Source organism: Cynocephalus volans, chromosome 12 (genome assembly GCF_027409185.1).
Source record: "Cynocephalus volans isolate mCynVol1 chromosome 12, mCynVol1.pri, whole genome shotgun sequence".
In the NCBI taxonomy this organism is placed as follows: domain Eukaryota; kingdom Metazoa; phylum Chordata; class Mammalia; order Dermoptera; family Cynocephalidae; genus Cynocephalus; species Cynocephalus volans.
This window is the reverse complement of record NC_084471.1, coordinates 12,137,878-12,154,310: the sequence shown is the minus strand read 5'-3', so window position 1 is coordinate 12,154,310 and position 16,433 is coordinate 12,137,878. Positions and strand designations below refer to the sequence as shown.

The 16,433-nt window shown below is 51.2% G+C and overlaps 1 protein-coding gene across 4 annotated transcripts in view; it reads right to left on the bottom strand.

Moving 5' to 3' along the window:
- Positions 1 to 16,433, bottom strand: part of PLA2G6 (phospholipase A2 group VI) — a 64,147-nt gene that overhangs the window by 19,467 nt on the left and 28,247 nt on the right. For 3 of the 4 annotated variants that reach the window (XM_063074667.1, XM_063074670.1, XM_063074668.1), the window contains 7 exons: positions 13,840 to 14,055; positions 12,668 to 12,851; positions 10,887 to 11,074; positions 7,189 to 7,285; positions 5,793 to 5,975; positions 2,227 to 2,335; positions 1,013 to 1,177 (listed from right to left, as the gene is read on the bottom strand). In XM_063074667.1, coding sequence (XP_062930737.1) covers positions 1,013 to 1,177; positions 2,227 to 2,335; positions 5,793 to 5,975; positions 7,189 to 7,285; positions 10,887 to 11,074; positions 12,668 to 12,851; positions 13,840 to 14,055 — 1,142 coding nt within the window. The remainder of the gene's footprint in view (positions 1 to 1,012; positions 1,178 to 2,226; positions 2,336 to 5,792; positions 5,976 to 7,188; positions 7,286 to 10,886; positions 11,075 to 12,667; positions 12,852 to 13,839; positions 14,056 to 16,433) is intronic. The other variant, XM_063074669.1, reaches the window with a different exon arrangement.

The window sequence follows — 16,433 nt, the reverse complement described above, 5'->3', positions numbered from 1 at the left end:
GGCAAGGTAAGCAGGAGACTGGCCAGGAGAGGCAGCGGACAGAGGGCCAGGGAGAGGGTGGCAAGGGAGGGTGTGTGAGTCAGGGTATGTGGCTGAGCCAAAGTAAAAGAGGATAGAAGAGCTACGGCTACTGTGGGGCATGGCTGGGCTCTGCGGCCTCTCTGGGCCCAGGATGTTACCCATCTGATGCTGCACCCCAGGCCCACCATCCAGCCCGGCTTGGGTTACTGACTGCCTGTGAAATTGAGAGATAAAGATGGGAGGTGGAGGAGCAGTTCCCTGGGGGTGGGCAGGGGAGACAGAGGTGAAGCCAGAGGACTAGCTAGACCCCTGCTCTGCCTCTCCTGAACCCCAGGCTTGGCTGCGCTCTCAACAGTTAAGAAAAAGTCTGGCTTGCCAGAGACTGCTTCCTGGCTGCCCTCTGTTCAGGGGACCCAAACAATCTAGGTTGCTGGGTGGGCCAGCCCACAGAAAACCCAGAAAAGGGTCCCAGTCTCCTGTGGGGCTGTCTCTATGGGCACCAAGAATGCACTGGGGCAGATGCTGGTTGCCCAGCCACATTCAAAAGCCTATAGATCACTAAGGGGCCAGCAGGGGTGTAAACAGGACTTAGGCCTGACAGAGATTCGCACACTGTGACAGAGTTGAAGCCAGAAGGCTAGGGACTCCAGACCCCCTAACAGCACTCCTTGCTGCCCACCCTGAGCTCCTGGAGACAAGGAGAGGCAACGAGAGCACCCAATCACAGTGCCACTGGAAATGCCCAGGCCTGAGACTGCGTCTGGGGCATCTGCTCAGGGGCAATGGACTGTGGGACATCACCAGGACCTCCTAGGCCGCCGGGATCTATGGGGTGCTGGCTGCCTACAGAGGCTCACAGTACTGCCCCATCCTCCCTTGCTCCCTTCAACTACTTCTACCCTGGGGCCCCGTTTCTTTCCAACAGGGCCTGCTCTGATCCAAGGGCCTGGGAAGCAGCTGAGAAGGAGGGACTGTGGAGGGAGAGGCCTACCTAGGTTGTTTAAGCTGATCGGCGGGGGCTGAACTCTTTCCAGGGAGAAGAGGGGGTGATGTGATGTCGCGGAGCCCTGCTCCGCGGGGACCCCCTGCAGGTGTGGGAAGCGGTAGTCGGCCCCCACGGTTCTCAGCAGAGTCAAGAGCGCCTTCCTGGTGACAACTTCTCATGGTTTGGGGAAGGGGAGATTGCACAGGATAGAAATGCTGTCAACATGTAAGTGAGAGGCCCCTCGTTTCCACACATGGTCTCTGTCCCATCTACCAGGCCACCTGGGTATGTGGGGGACCAGGGGTGCCCCAGAGGCCCCAGCCATCCTGACAGGGAGTGCTGACTCTAGTCTGCTCCATCCCAAGCAGCTTCCTGGGGCCAGAGAAGGCACTGGGGGCCAACCACAGGATGTAGGATGAGAAGGTCCATGTTGCCCTGCCTGGTTATCTTGGGAATCCCTTCTTTTCTTCTATACTACACAAGGAAGCAGGGCTCCCACTGCCTTATTCAGTAATTCTGAAAAATGCTGAGTGGATAGTTCCTTTCAGAGTTCAAGGGGGACTAACCATCCGGCCGGTGGGCATTTATCCCTATTTAATGGATGGGGTAACTGAAAAGGACGACACTAGGAGCACACACACACACATGCATGTGCACACACACGATCAGATACACACCCACAGTAACCCCCACAGCTCCCTGAATCCCTCCAGAGGGGGCTCCAGGCTTCTGGTGAGGAGGATCTGCTTTCCCAGCTCTGAAGCCAAGGCCCCTGAGTGAGTGTGCACACCTGCTTATGTGCACAAGGGTGTGCACGGGGCTTGTGCAGTGCAGCGCATGCACCGGCCCTACAGGTGTTCCTGCAAGCGGCTGCATCAGAGATTCCCCAACAGTGGGGAAGAAGGCAGTTCCTGCTGGCTATCCACCCCCACCCCCCGCTGGGAGTCTTGGCACCCAGGGGTGGGATGGGGGCTGCACAGAAGCAAACGCTGGCTGGGCAAGCCCCTTGGAGGACCTGCACCTCCTGCTCAGGGTCCCTGATCCCAGGGAAAGGAAGCTCCCTTTCTAAGTCCCAGGTGCTCCTGGCCCCTCTGGGCAGGGAGTAGCTGGGAGCGGGTCAGCACCAGAGGCTGACACCTGACAGCTGGAGTCCCTCCTCCTGAGTCCCTGCACGCCACCCACCCCTGCCTGACTCTGGTCCCAGAGTGCAGAACACATACGTTTGCTGATCTTGGAGGCTAAGAATGTAGGAGTCTCCCCGAAGTCATTCGGGGTGTCCACCTCTGCTCCAAACACGATGAGAGCCTTGATCATCTCCACGTTGTCTTTCTGTTGGGGACAGGATGAGGGAAAAATAGGCAACACCTCAGGAAAATGAAGAGAAAAAGGATCCCTGGCTTCCTCTCCCTATCCATCAACTAACTCAGCAGGTCACTCGCCAGCACGGGGAGAAACACTGGAACCCACCTGCTCCCCTGCCCGCAGCCGACCTGCTATTCCAAAGTCTGCAATTTAAGGCTGGTGCCCTGACAAACGGGCTTAAAAGTAGCCCCAGGTGAAGGTTTAACAACCCAGGCAGAAACTGGGGTCAACTTACCCCAGCTCTGCCAGCTCTCCTCAAAGGAAGCAATGCATCCGTGACCCTGCCCCAGGAGCCATGGGGACACTGAAGGGTCAGCTGCTGATAGTTTTCAGAAGTATCAGGGAGAGGGTGAGTGAGAACAGGGGAGTCTCTTGCCCATCCAGTCCAGGATGCCCTTTCCTTGGAGTAACTGAGCACACACCATCCCCAATGGTGGCTGTCGAGGGGAGCTTCCCTCTACAGAGAACTCCTCATTTAAATGCCTGGAGGCGGGGCATGGCATGGTCTCACAGGACAAACCTACGGACTGGCCACCTGGTAATCTGAGCTCTGGTCTTGTCACCTCCCTCTTCTTGGGGCATGAATCCCCTGCCTAGAGAATGAAGTGGCATGTCTACAATGGGGTTTTTCAATAGCTCTTCACGATCCATTAGGATTTGTATGGGCACAGGTAAACATGCATTGTAATTACTAGTTATGCATTTCTGTTTTAGTTACCTTTTATGTGTGGCACTGGTTTACCACTTATGGTAGTGATATGACATTTCCTTCCAAATAAATTTAAGTAAGTTTAAAAGTGAGCAATTAAGTGATTAAGTACATAATCACAAAGGTGGTTGATAAATATGCCACAAACCATGAAGTATGCAAATGAGCAAGTATGGGCAGCAATACATCAGCAGTTCTCAAAGTAAGATCTAGGGACCCCTGTGAACATATGAAACCCTTTCATAGGGTCTTCAAGGGTAAAACTGTTTTCATTAAAATACCAAAGGTCATCTGTCTTTTGTACCAAGTTGATATTTGCACTGATCGTGCAAAAACAAAACTGCTGGTGCCTCAGCACTGATCGAGGTACCAAACTAATATCTGTCACACTTTTCTTCACTGTCATGCACTCATAGTATTAAAAAAACAAAACAAAAAAAACCCCAAAAACCCTGGTTTCACTTAAGAATGCCCTTGATGAGGCAGTAAAAATTATTAATTTTATTAAATTTTGACACGTGTATTCTGTGTCATAAAAAAATACAGCACACATAAAGCATTTCTGTGGCATGCCAAAAGTAGAATGGTTATCTCAAAGAAAAGTACTTACACGACTGTCTGAGTTACCAAACTATCTGCTTTGTTCCATGAACACCATTTTTACTTGAAAGAATGACTGACAGACAAAGTAGCATTGCTCAGCCTTGCATATTTAGGAGATATTTTCTCAAAATGAATGCAGCAAGCTTGGTGCTTCAAGAAAAATGACTGACAGTATTTTTGCCAATGATAAAATGCAAGTTTTCAAGCAAAGCTTAAAATTTTAGAAAACTTATACATGCCAAGATGGGCCTGACAGCTTCCCCACATTTAGAGACTTTTCTGATGAGATTGATGTGATGTTTACAAATGTGAAGTTTTGATACTGTATGATGAAATGGGTCAACATTCGGAAGCTATGCAAACTCAGCAAACCAATATTTTCCAAGGAAGACACAAAATCATGCATTGGTAAAAGATCCATGCCAAGTACAAGAGAAGCCAGCGGACTTTAACGTAACAGAGTATGAAGAATTCACGGAGACGGTTTCAGAGCGCCCACCACAACCAACTTGTCAGAAACTACCACTTGTTGAGTTTTGGTGCAATATCAAACAAGAATACCTACAATTATCTGAAAAGGTACAACTACATACCTTTCTAACTAACATCTGTGTGAGATCAGGTTTTCTTCACATTCATCAACTAAATAACATATTGCAACAGAGCAAATGTAGCAGGAGATGTGAGAATCTGTGTGTTTTCTGTGAAGCCAGACGTGAAAGAGATTCACAAAAACGTCAAATGACGCCAACTCTTCTCACTCATCAATTATTTTTTGTTTTGAAAAATGAAGTTGTTTTCCATAAAAATATTGCTTATGTTAGCATGTGATTAGTTCATTATTTTATGCTTAAATTAATAAATATTTTGAAATTTTCATACTTTAAATTTCTAATATGGTAAACATAGATAGATAACATCCATATAAACAAAAAAAATCTTTGGGAGCCTCAATAATTTTTAAGAGTTTTATAAAGGGACCAAATAGACCAAAAAGTTTGAGAACTGATGAACCAGATCATTCCAAGGGCCCATTCAGTGCTAAAAATGTCCATGGTTTCATTTATAGTTTCAGTCTCTTGGGCAACAACGTCTCCTCTACAGTTCCAAATTTTAGTAGAAGAATATCTTTGAATTTGTCCTAAATCTGCTTCTTTTAGAGTCCCAGGAGTCTCTCCCATTCTACTACTCTCAGATTTGCTAGAGAGACTTATGCACTTATGGTGCTGCTATAGAACACATGGACACACGTGTATCTGCAACACAACCATGTCCCTGTCCCCTAGGTTTAATATGTTTATGCTATAGTTGTCTAACCAGACTGTAGGGACTTTAAAGGCAGGAACTGTGTTCTATAAAATATCAACAGGCTGGCTGGTTAGCTCAGTTGGTTAGAGTGCAGCTTTGTAACACTAAGGTCAAGGGTTTGGATCCCCATACTGGTCAGCCACCAAAAAAAAAAAAAGTGAATATAATAAACTAACAAACGTGACCAACACCTATCACGTGCTACCCCACTGTCTAAGCAGACCCTGCCTTCCAGGAGCTTACAGTCTACCAGGGGAGAAGGGAGCAACATGCGGATGAATAGTTTCCCTGGTGATGAAGGGAAGGAGCACTAACGTTGGCACGTTGCTCATTCTGTGCCAGGTACTGCATGCGTCATTCAGACATCCCACATGAAGGTACCAAGTGTCTACCATTCAATCCTCTTAACAAGTCTGCCAGGTAGTACTGACACCACCATTTTCCAGAGGAGGAAATCAAGGCTGACAAAGGGGACATGACTTGCCCAGGGCCACAGTCAACAGACAGAGCTATACTTTCTCCCTTTCACACCACGCAAGTGTCAAATGGGGGGCACAGGAGAAAAGGCACCACAGCGCAGAGGAAGGAGTCATTACTTTGGGCTGAGATGGGGACATAGAAGGCTTCCTGAGGGAGGAGGCAATGTCCAATGTGAACCCCGGGAGGGAAGATTCTGAGCAGCTGGGGAAAGGTGGGGGAGGGACAGGGAGGTGTGCTCTAGCCCTGCTGGTCCTCCAGCATCCACACCATGTGGGCAGCCAGCACGGGGCCCGGCAGGGTGGGTCTCATGGGTTGCGAGCTCACCGACATGGCCAGGTGCAGCGGGGTGTTGCCGTGTTCGCCATGGGCACCCGCGTTGGCCCCATAGGTCAGCAACACCATGACACAGTCGAAGCGGCTGCGCATCACGGCCACATGCAGGGCTGTGTTCCCCGTGGAGCTGGTGCTGTTCACGTCGCAGCCCCGTTTCAGCAGCATGCGGGCCATCTGCGGGAAACAGGGTCCAGGCCAAGTCAGCACAGCCCCTGCACACTGCTACTTCCTCCACAAGAGGCCTACAGATATTGGGCCTCTGGAAAGCTCTAACAACGGGAAGAGTCCAGGGAGCAGGTCCCGCTTTTGAGGATGGCCCTAGACCCTGGTTCCCACACCATCAGCACCCCTAGAAATCAAGGACAAAAAGCCAGAGATGTGCTTTTTTAAGAAGATTCTGGTCCTTTCCTGGAGCTAACAGGGCCCCATCCTTCCCTGCAACGGCTCCTCTGGGCCCTGTCCCAGAAGTGCCCCACTTTCTGCAGCCCTCCCTGGCACCCTGCAAAGGAGTTATTCTCACCAGACCTTGGCAACCTACATCCCCGTTTACCCAGCAGCCCTGGAGAGCCCGGGACCGTGGAGAAGAGCCTGGGCTTTGGAGCCAAACAGACTTGAGCCCAAAGCCCAACCCACCTCATCCTAGCTGTCTGAGCTTGGACAGGTCTCTGCAGCCCTCTATACCTTGATCTCCTCTTCTGCGAAAACAGGAATGCAAGTCCCTCCTCACAGCATGTGGTGACAAAGAATGACGAAACACACAAAATGGCCTGACTTGGTGTCTTGCTCCTGGTACACAGAGGTGCCGCACAGAGGTTGGCAGTCTCCTCCCTCCTGGTCCATCACGTTCGGAGCAGGCCATGGCCTTTGGGGGCATCCAGGGCACTGCCAAGTTGTGCTTCCTGGTGATGAGAGACCGTAGGCCTTCATCCTCCCAGGGGAACAGAGCTTGGCTTCAGGAAAGACCGCAGCAGAGGCGCCCAGCAGGCTCTCTGTGGTACAGCCAGAGCCAGCAGCAGCAGCAGCTTCACCTTCCTCTTCACCATCATCATACCTCCTTCTATCTCCACTTTACAATTTGTGCAGGATTTTCTCACACACCACCTCGCTGACTTCACAGCACCTCCAAATGCAGGCCGTAGACCCCCAATTCATGGATGAGGAAACCGAGGCACAGAGGGGACACTGCCACCCAGCCAGTGAGTAGTAGAGCAATCGAAGGATCTCAACTCTCCAGGGGCTTATCTGCCTATGGGCCCACTATGAGATCAGCCCCCCAAATGCCATCCTCAGAGTCCCCCCAGGAATCTCCTTCCTGTAGGCACTGAGGAAAAGAGGGCTCTGGGACTGTGCCCCTTGGCAGCCCCTCTGCCCCACCGACTCTGCTTACCTCTGCGGTCTTGGCCCAGTGGAGGGGGCTGGCTCCGTAGCGAGGGTCTTTGCTATGGATCTGGTTGCTGTCCATGCTGATGATCATTTCAGCACATCTGGGGAAAGAGGAGCCAGCGGGCAGTGAGGAGGCTGGGGATTGGCCTGGTGCAGGATGAGGCCATGACCCGGGGTTTCATCAACCAGCTAGGGACAGTTTCATCTGCTAATAAAGTTGCAACAAAACCAAACAGCATACACTCCATGATATGTCAGTGGTGTAGTGAGCCCCTCAAGGCACATCTAACCCCCTCCTCCGGAAAGCCTTCCTGATGACTGCCACCAGCAATGATTATTCTCCCTGGTGCTGGCTTCACAGTTGGACAGACCTGAGGTCAAGCTCCAGCTTCCTTGCTTGTGACCTCTGGAAACTGAGCCCATCTACAACATGGGAACAGTCCTAACAAGTGGTTAGGGATGAAAGGAGACAAAGCATTTCTAAGCCTGACTCACAGCCACCCTGCCCCCACCCCCTACCATCGTGAGTGTTCCACGCAGTGACCTGCATCCTGCAGGAAGCAGCATGGCAGAGTGGCTAAGAGTACACCTGCTCTCCACTCTTAGTTGTACAACCAAAGGACAGAAAGCAGCAACTCAAGCAGACATTTGCACACCTGTGCTCATAGCAGCATTATTCACAACAGCCAAAAGGTGGAAACAACCTTAGTGTCTATCTATGAATGAATGGATAAACAAAATGCGGCATGTATACATAATGGAAGATTATTCTGCTTTAAAAGGGAGGGAAATTATGATACATTTTATGATATGGAAGGAAATTCTGATCCATTTTACGACATTATGCTAAGTGAAATAAACCAGTCACAAAAGGACAAATACTGTGTGATTCCACTTGTATGAGGCACCTAGAATAGGCAAGTTCGTAGAAACAAAGTAGATTAGAGGTTATCAGGAACTGGGAAGAGGGGAGAATGGAGAGTTATTGATGGTTAGAGTTTGTGTTTGGGATGATAAAAAGTTTTAAGAAATAGATAGTGGTAGTAGTCGGACACGTAATATAATTAATGCCACTGAATTGTACACTTAAAAATGGTTAACACTGGGCCGACCCCATGGCGCACTCGGGAGAGTGCAGCGCTACGCGGCAGTGCTCCCGCCGTGGGTTCGGATCCTATATAAGGATGGCCGGTGCACTCACTGGCTGAGCGCGGTGTGGCTGGTCACAGAAAGACAAAAAAAAAACAGGTTAACGCTGCAAATTTTGTTACATATTTTACCACAATTTTTAAAAGTAATGTAATATACCAAAACCATTGAATTGTATATTTTAAATAGATGACTCATATGGCATGTGAACTATATCTCAATAAAGCTGTTTTTAAAAGAGTAATGTTACTAAGGATGGCCTGCGTTTAATTCTCAGCTCTGACACTTACTGCCTGACCTTGGACAAGTGATTTAATCTCTCTAAGCCTTGGTTTCCTCATCTTTACAATGGGGATAAGGGCTGGCCGGTTAGCTCAGTTGGTTAGAGTGCAGCTTTGTAACACCAAGGTCAAAGGTTCAGTTCCTTGTACCAGCCAGTTGCCAAAAAAAAAGGAGGGGAGGGGTGGATAAAATACATCTGCACATTGGGTTGCTGCAAAATACCTATATGAAGGCTGAGTGTAGTGGCTGGAGAAGCATTAGTGCTCAACAATTCTCACCTGTTATTGTGGGGACCAGGACTTGTATGCCTCATCTCCCCACAGCCCTTATGCCAGGGCCAGGCACTCAGCACTAGGCCTGCTGACGTTAGCCCAACTTCCTTCCCTGGGCCCTCTGGGGCTTGCAGTGTTCACTCAGAAAAAGCCAAGGTGGCCCAAACTGCCAACTCTTGCTGGCTCAGGCTCTGCTCCCCTGGAAGCCTCCCCTGAGTGCCGCTGCCTGAGCGCCCTCCCTGAGCTCCTAGTGCAGCCCATCTGATTTCTCCATCTCAGCCCCCACCTCACTGTCTGGGATCATCTGTCTCCCCTCCAGAACCGGTTGAGAGCTCTTCCACGGCAGGGATATATATAATCATCAGAGGGTCCCAGACACAAACCAGGCTCTGTGCGAAGGTCAGCTGAGTTGAAATAAACAGCAGGGAGGGCTCCTGGTCTGAGCTGTGACAGAACCACTGGTCAGTGACACTGACCACGTGCAATTCTTCGAGTAGGGCTATGCAGGCTGTCTTGTGGAAAAGGGATCTCTCTACTGGGGACCACCCGAGCTGTGTGAGATGCTCCCTTGGTCTTCTGTGCAAAGATCCTCCCATGTAATCTGACACCTGACCCTACAGACAGCCTGGGTGGGGACAGACAGGGAACAAGGCTGAGGGTGTTTGAGGAGAGAGCAAACTGGGAAATCACCAGGCTCCTGCACACAAACACATACGGTGGCAGAGCCAGGCAAGAGAAGGGCCACAAGCCAGCCCTCTGGGTACAGAAGAGCATCACCCATCACTTGGTATCCATGCAGATCACAGCCTGCAACTAGGTAACCTGACTACTGGGGGTGCTGGTATTTCTCTAATCATTTGGTCAAGTCTTTCTGAAAGTTCTAGTTCATGTTGGCATACTAGGGAGAATCGAGGAAAGGAGGGTTACTCCATGCTTGGCCTAGACCTTAGAAGGGACAGCAGTACCCTGTGGGGGCCAGCAAGGGGGCTGCAGACCCCAGAGGAAGGAAAATCCTGAGGGAAAGCAAGAGTGCCAGCCCCCCTGTGCTGCTCACTGCTGGTCCAGCACGCTGTACAGGGAGGTACTGGGTGACTTAGCTGTCTCCTGTCCTGGAGCTGCTTGGATCAGGGCTCATCTCTTATTCATTTCTGTAAGGCTAACACTAAGCACAGTGCCCAGGATTGAGGCACCATTTGACTCATTCATTCACTCATTCATTGCAGACATCGGTCCTGCTGGGTAGTATTTGGAGATGCTCATCTCTCCGACCCCACTTCCCTCACACCCCCCACCACACACACCCCACATGGAGAAGAATGTTCCTGAGACCAGGATTTCCCAGGTCTAGGGAGAAGGGAAGAAATAAGAGAGGAGTCTAGAGCTCTCTGACACATGGGCCTGGCACCTGCCTCCCACCAGCCAGGAAGGAAAGAGGCATCCAGGCAGACAGAGCCCTTGGCCACCTTGCCAGGCATTCCTGGGCTTTGAGCCGGGCACAAAAGACACTGCAGAGCACTGCGGCCGTGAAGGGGGCTGTTCGGATCAGGTTTATGGGTTCAGGTGGAAGAGGACCCAGGTCAGGTGGTCACCTCCAAGCCTTGGGTTGCATCAGACCCCAGAACTGGAGTACCACCTGGGGGAGCTGGAATGGGGGTACCTCAGGGAGGACTAAGATTGTTTTTCTCCAGTTTGGTAGAGGGAAGGTCATGGTCAGAAATAAAGGTGCATTATAGAAAAATAAGAAAAGTTATAGTCTTTGCACAGCTGTGTTTGTGGACTGAGACTCACACCCACTACACAAGTAACCAGTACTTTCTTTGTGCCGGGCCAGCCGTTGGTATCTGATATGTATCTAATGAGGCTTGTGCACCTGGGGCCTCTGCTCTGAGGCTGGGGGTGCTGAGATCCAAGAACACTGCTCACCTCAACTAAAGCCAGGTGATGCGAGAGCCGGAGGCCCCGCAGAGCAATGGGTTGGGGATGTGGAGGGAGGTCTTACCCCTTCTGGGAGAACTTCATGGCTGTGTGAATGGGGTAGCCGCTGGGCCCCATGATGTTGCAGCGAGCCTTGCACAACAGCAGCACACGGACCATCTCCTGCTTCCCCATCTGGCAGGCCAGGTGCAGGGGGGTCAGCCCCTGGTTATTCATCTGGTTCAGGCCAGACGATGCATTCTTTCCTAGGAGCTGACAGCATGACATCAGGGGTGGGCCACAGCCCAACACAGAGGAGCCCCCTGCAGGTACCCTCCCTGACACCACCGTGGCCATCTCTCTCTGGGGACTAAAGGGCAATGGGAGTTTGCCTCCATGGGGACACTGATAAGAACTTAAAGAAGCAACAGGGAAAGGAGGCTTTGGGGTAAATAAAGAAGCCAACTGCACCAATGTGGACTGCGAGGTATTGACCTGGCACAACTGCAGCTCATAGGAAAAATTTCTGAATCAAGAAACTTAAAAGGTGGTCATATCTGGGGATGGTACTGGGGGTCTAGGTGGAAGCGACTTTCACTTTTCATTGTATATCCTTCTGTCTGTGTGAATTTTTTCTCTACGTGCAGGTATTATGTTTTCTGTACCTTTTCTTGCTTGGTACCATCATGTGATACAGTATTAAAGAGAGAGCTAGGAGGGTTTTATTTTCTTGCTTTTGGCTGAATGCTGTCTCCCTGAGGTTAATTACAACCTGGTGTACCTGTGTGACACCAGGGTCACCTCATAGCAGCCTGCTGGGCCAGTTGGCAGGCTGAGGACAGAGCAGGGAGAGCCAGGGGCTGGCATCTAGGCCAGTGCAAGGGCCACCCATCCTTACAGCCCTGTGGCCTTCTATGGGCACATTTCCTAACTCCGCTGAACCTCAGTTTCTTCAGAGAGGAAAAGAGGATGATGACCTCCACCCTATGAGGGTATTTTGAGAATTAACTATAACACATACAACACTCGGTCCAGGGCCAGGTACAAAGCAGCACTGGATAAGGGACAGCTGCTGCTGTGTGTGACTATCGCTAACAGAGAGCCATGCCCTCCATAGCGAGGCAGGGGGTGCAGGGCTCTCCGCAGATTCTCAGGGAGCGCAGAGCTCAGCAGGGGTGTGGAATTCCCTTCTCTGAGAGCGCTAAGCAGATGATATGAATCCACATTTTCTGGAACAACGTAGTTCCATTCTAATGCCAAGGCAGAGAGAAGGATGTAACCTTTAGAAGAATCTTCTAATTCTAGACAAAATATAATCTGATATTCTGCCTTTTCCTTTCAACCTAATATATAAAGTAGCTTTTTAATAACATCACTCCATCTATATGCCCACAATTTTTTAAAAAATCTTTTTCACAGGTAATCAACAAAATAACACGAGTGCCTTTGGCACAAATGCCTATAGGAGCTGGAGAAGGTTTGGTTTGTTTTGATTTCCCATAAAAAGTTAAGCTCAGGTCCCACTGGACCAGGAGCCCCTCCAGGCAGAGGGCTGCCTCACAGTGGGAGCTCAGGAAAAGCTGAACTAAACTGATAGACTGGAACTGGGCCTTTAGTTCTGCCTGCTGGGTTGGAGGACTTCCCTGGGGTTGTCAGAGCAAAAAGGCCAGGGATGTGTGTCCTTGACAAGCTTCAGGAGGGAGGGATGGGGCAGGGTGTGCATCCTCCACAAAGAAGCTCAGGCCTTAAAGACCAACGGGGGACAGTGAGAGTCCTGGGAATGACACCTGAGCCAGGGGCTCCAAGAGAACTCTGGGCACAGACAGCTGTCATCAGTGCCAATCTTCCTGCCCCTCCCCCACTCACCTGCAGCACCTGGGAATTGTCACCCTGGACAGCATAATGGAAGGCAGTCTCTCCCTTGTTGTCAGTGACGTCCATCTGGGCATGGCAGTACTGCACCAGCTCCAGCAGGATTTCCCCGTCACCCTTGCGGCAGGCCAGGTGCAGGGGAGTGCAGCCCTCCTCATTCTCCGTGCTATTGGCGCAGCTGCAGGGGAGGGCCGGGGAGGTGAGCAGGCATGGCCCCAGCGGGCAGGGGTGCTGAGAAATCCAAGTGCAGAAGGAGGGAAGCGAGCTGGGGAATTCGGACCTTCGGGTATATGTGAGCTCGAGAGCATTCATGACATGCTCAGGCTGGTTGGTTCAAACTTAGGGTTGATTCATAATTCATTTGCATCTGGTGTGATCAGCACCAGGTTTTGGTTGTCTTTACGCCTGTATGAGAGATGTGCTACAGGGCCACACCAGCATGAAGTGGGCAGTAGGGTGGCACAGAAATGAGTGGCAGAAGGCAGAAATCTCACACCTCAGGCAATTCACTCAACCTCTCTAGGCTTCAATATCCTTGCCTACAACAGCTGCTGTGCCTGCCCTAGGGAATGGATGGAACTGTTGTGTCTGAGATCATGCCTGTAAACTGTAAAGTGCAATGAGGTTTTTGAGCTCTGGGCCTGGGAGCTGAACAGAGCTGTCTGGGTTGTGGAGAACCAGAGGAAGTTTGGTCATCTCTGGGCTAGATGGCCAGCCAAGGTTCAGTGCAAGGGTGGGCACAGTGCCCTCACCAAGCGGCATCCACTGATATATTGGCTGAATGCACATACAAAAGTAGGTGTTCCAGCTTCTAGAAGGGCAACCAGATCTTTGGAAGAAGACACCAAGGAGCCCCTCTCCAGCCCTCTGCAGCTGAGTGGCTTGCACAGGTCCTGTAAGCTCTCTTTGGGATGCTGATACTTCATGGGGGATCAGGAGGATTCACTGTCATGGTGGGTGTAAAACAGTTCCCATGGGCCTGGCACTTGATGAGCACTAGGAAGGGATAAGTTTCTCCTTCTGACATTGTAGCACTCTTATGCTCTAACCCAGGAACAAGGCCACTTCTTTCCCAGTCAAACTATGGAGGGGAACTGAGGCAGCACCCACACTGGTCCACACATGCAGTAACACACATTGTCCACATGCTCCTGTCCCCTGCCCACCTGATGACGCGGCTGTGATGGAAGCACTCACGGATCCCCAATTCTACTGCCAAGTGGGCCACCGACCAACTGGGGTGGTTGCGTATGAGGTCGGTCAGGTGCTGCAGAGCCTCAGTGTGCAGGATCTGGAGGGAGCTCTCGTAGAAGGGTGGCAACTGGGAAGAATACTGCCGGAAGTTCAGCAGGGCGTCGTCCTCTGACTCCAGCTGGAAGAGTCTGTAGAGCCGGGATGGAGGAGGGAGGCATGGAAATGAGCCAGGTGGGACCCTTGGCCCACACCCCTGCTGCAATCAGAAGCCCCAGGCCCCCACAAACAGGTCACTGCCTGCCCCAGGTTGCACCTGACCTGCTTCCGCCTGACTCCCCTCTCCCAGCAAACACACACACATCTAAATGGAGTTTAGTTTGGACTTTTTTATTTGAAAAGATTTCCTTTTCTCTCTCTCTTCCTCCCTTCCTTCCTTTTCTTTCTTGGTACCATCATGTGATGCTTTTATATTTCATTTTACCAAAGCCCAGTCACATCCACTTTCTAATTTGGCTGTTACATCTGACAGCCCCAGCCTCAAATCCTTGGCCCCTTGTATATAGTAGGAACTGCATAAGTGTTGTTTACCTAAATGTCCAGCAATAGAATATTGTATAAATTGTGGTACATCTATGTGATGGAATATTATGTAGCCATTAAAACGAGATATTGAGGGCGGTAGCGGCGGCGGCGGCAGCCTGGGAGGTTCACAGTAAAAGTGCTAAGAAGGAGAATGTAAAACAGGGAAATAATTAAATATTTTTACTGAGATAAATACCTAGGAGTGGGATGGATGACTCATATGGGTAATGAATACCGTGACAGACGCAAACAAGAGTGTGAAGGGAATGCACAGAGTGGTGCTTAGCTTGGAGGAATGAGAGAAGGGGGCCTCCCTGGACAAGCTGGTGTCTGAGCCTAGATAATTGAGCGTTCCGGTCAAGACGGCAGAATAGATGGTTCCCAGCGTTACTCTCTCCCACAAATCAACCAATTTACAACGATAAAAATGTAACATCAGTCAAGCTGGGGCTGCTGGAGCTCAGGGGAAGAGAAGGAGAGACTACAGAGTTCATGAAGGAGGGAGAAACCACGATGAGAGAAAGAAAAAGCTGCTCTGAGTGTTTTGGGCTGCAGCTGCTTCAAGGCCAGAGCTGTTGAGCACATGGAGCAGGAGCCAGCAGAAGCCGCAGCTGTGCCCTTCAGATGGAGTTACTTGGAGGAGGCAGGAGAGAAGAGGGCCTTGGTGGCCCCCAGAACAGCACGACCACTAATAGGGTTCCCATGGACCCATGCAGGAGCAAGGAGCCAGAAAAACTGAAAAAAGGGAGCCATTCAGAGGCCAGTGAGTCATCGCAAGGGACCAGTGCAGGGCCCGTCCCATGGGAAGTGTTTGGAGCATGGGTGGTGGGCGACATGGGCACACCGGGAGAACACTGGGACAAAGCAAGGACAGCCGACCTGCCCCCCAATCAGCACAGGACCACTCAGAGGAGAATGGGTTGGGAATGCAGAATTGCACAGGGTGTAGTTTGATGAAAAAACTCAGGCCCAGATCAGAGTTTCTACAGAACACAGATCCACCAGGTCTCTGGAGAGCCCGAAGTACCTATAAGGTCAACCATTAAACCCTGAGCTACACAAAAAGCCTTCCCTAGGGAAACAGCAGCAAAGCAGCAATTTAAACAACCACACAGCTCAAGTACTGGTTTCCACAGGAAGTTCCCCCGTGTTAGAAGCAAAGGACAAAAAATTAGTTCTGGCCCAGGCACACCACCAGCACCTTGGGGCCAGCCTGGGAACTGGAGGCTTGGATCTGGGGACCGGACCCCACTCCCACTTCCAGACAAACTGCGCCACTGCCTTGAGGCCAGCCTGGGTACCTGAGGCATGGAGAAGTGGACTGGACCCTCCTCTCACAACCAGGCACACTGTGCCAGCACCTTGGGGCCTGCTCAGGGACCCACAGTATGGAGTCGGGGACTGGACCACCCTCCCACAACCAGGTACACTGTGCCAGCACCTCGGAGCCTACCCAGGGACCCAGGGCATGGAGAAGGGAACCGGACCTCTCTCCCACAGCCAGGCACACCACGCCAGTGCCGCAGGCCCTGCCTGGGGACTTGAGGCATGGAGAAGGGGTCTGGACTTCTCTCCCACAACCAGGCACACCAAGCCAGCTCCTTGGGTCTCGCCCGGTGACCTGAGGCATGGAGAAGGAGACTGGCCACCCCTCCCACAATCAGACACATGGCGCCAGTGTCTTGGGGCCTGCCCAGGGACCAGAGGCATGGAGAAGGGGACCAAACACACCCTACAACCAGGCATACCGCCAGTGCCAAGGAGCATACCAAAAACAGCACCTCCACCTGGGTGGCCCACCACAGCCACCACAATAACCATGGCTGTCACAAAAGCGGCTAGACGCCACAACCACCATGCAGATGGTCCGCCAGCCACTGGAGTGCATTCACACAAGAAGAGTCAACAGCAGAGACAAAGAAAAGAAGAGGACGTCTCTTTCCACAAAACCCATTTCAGAGTGATAGAAGCATCTGCTCTATGA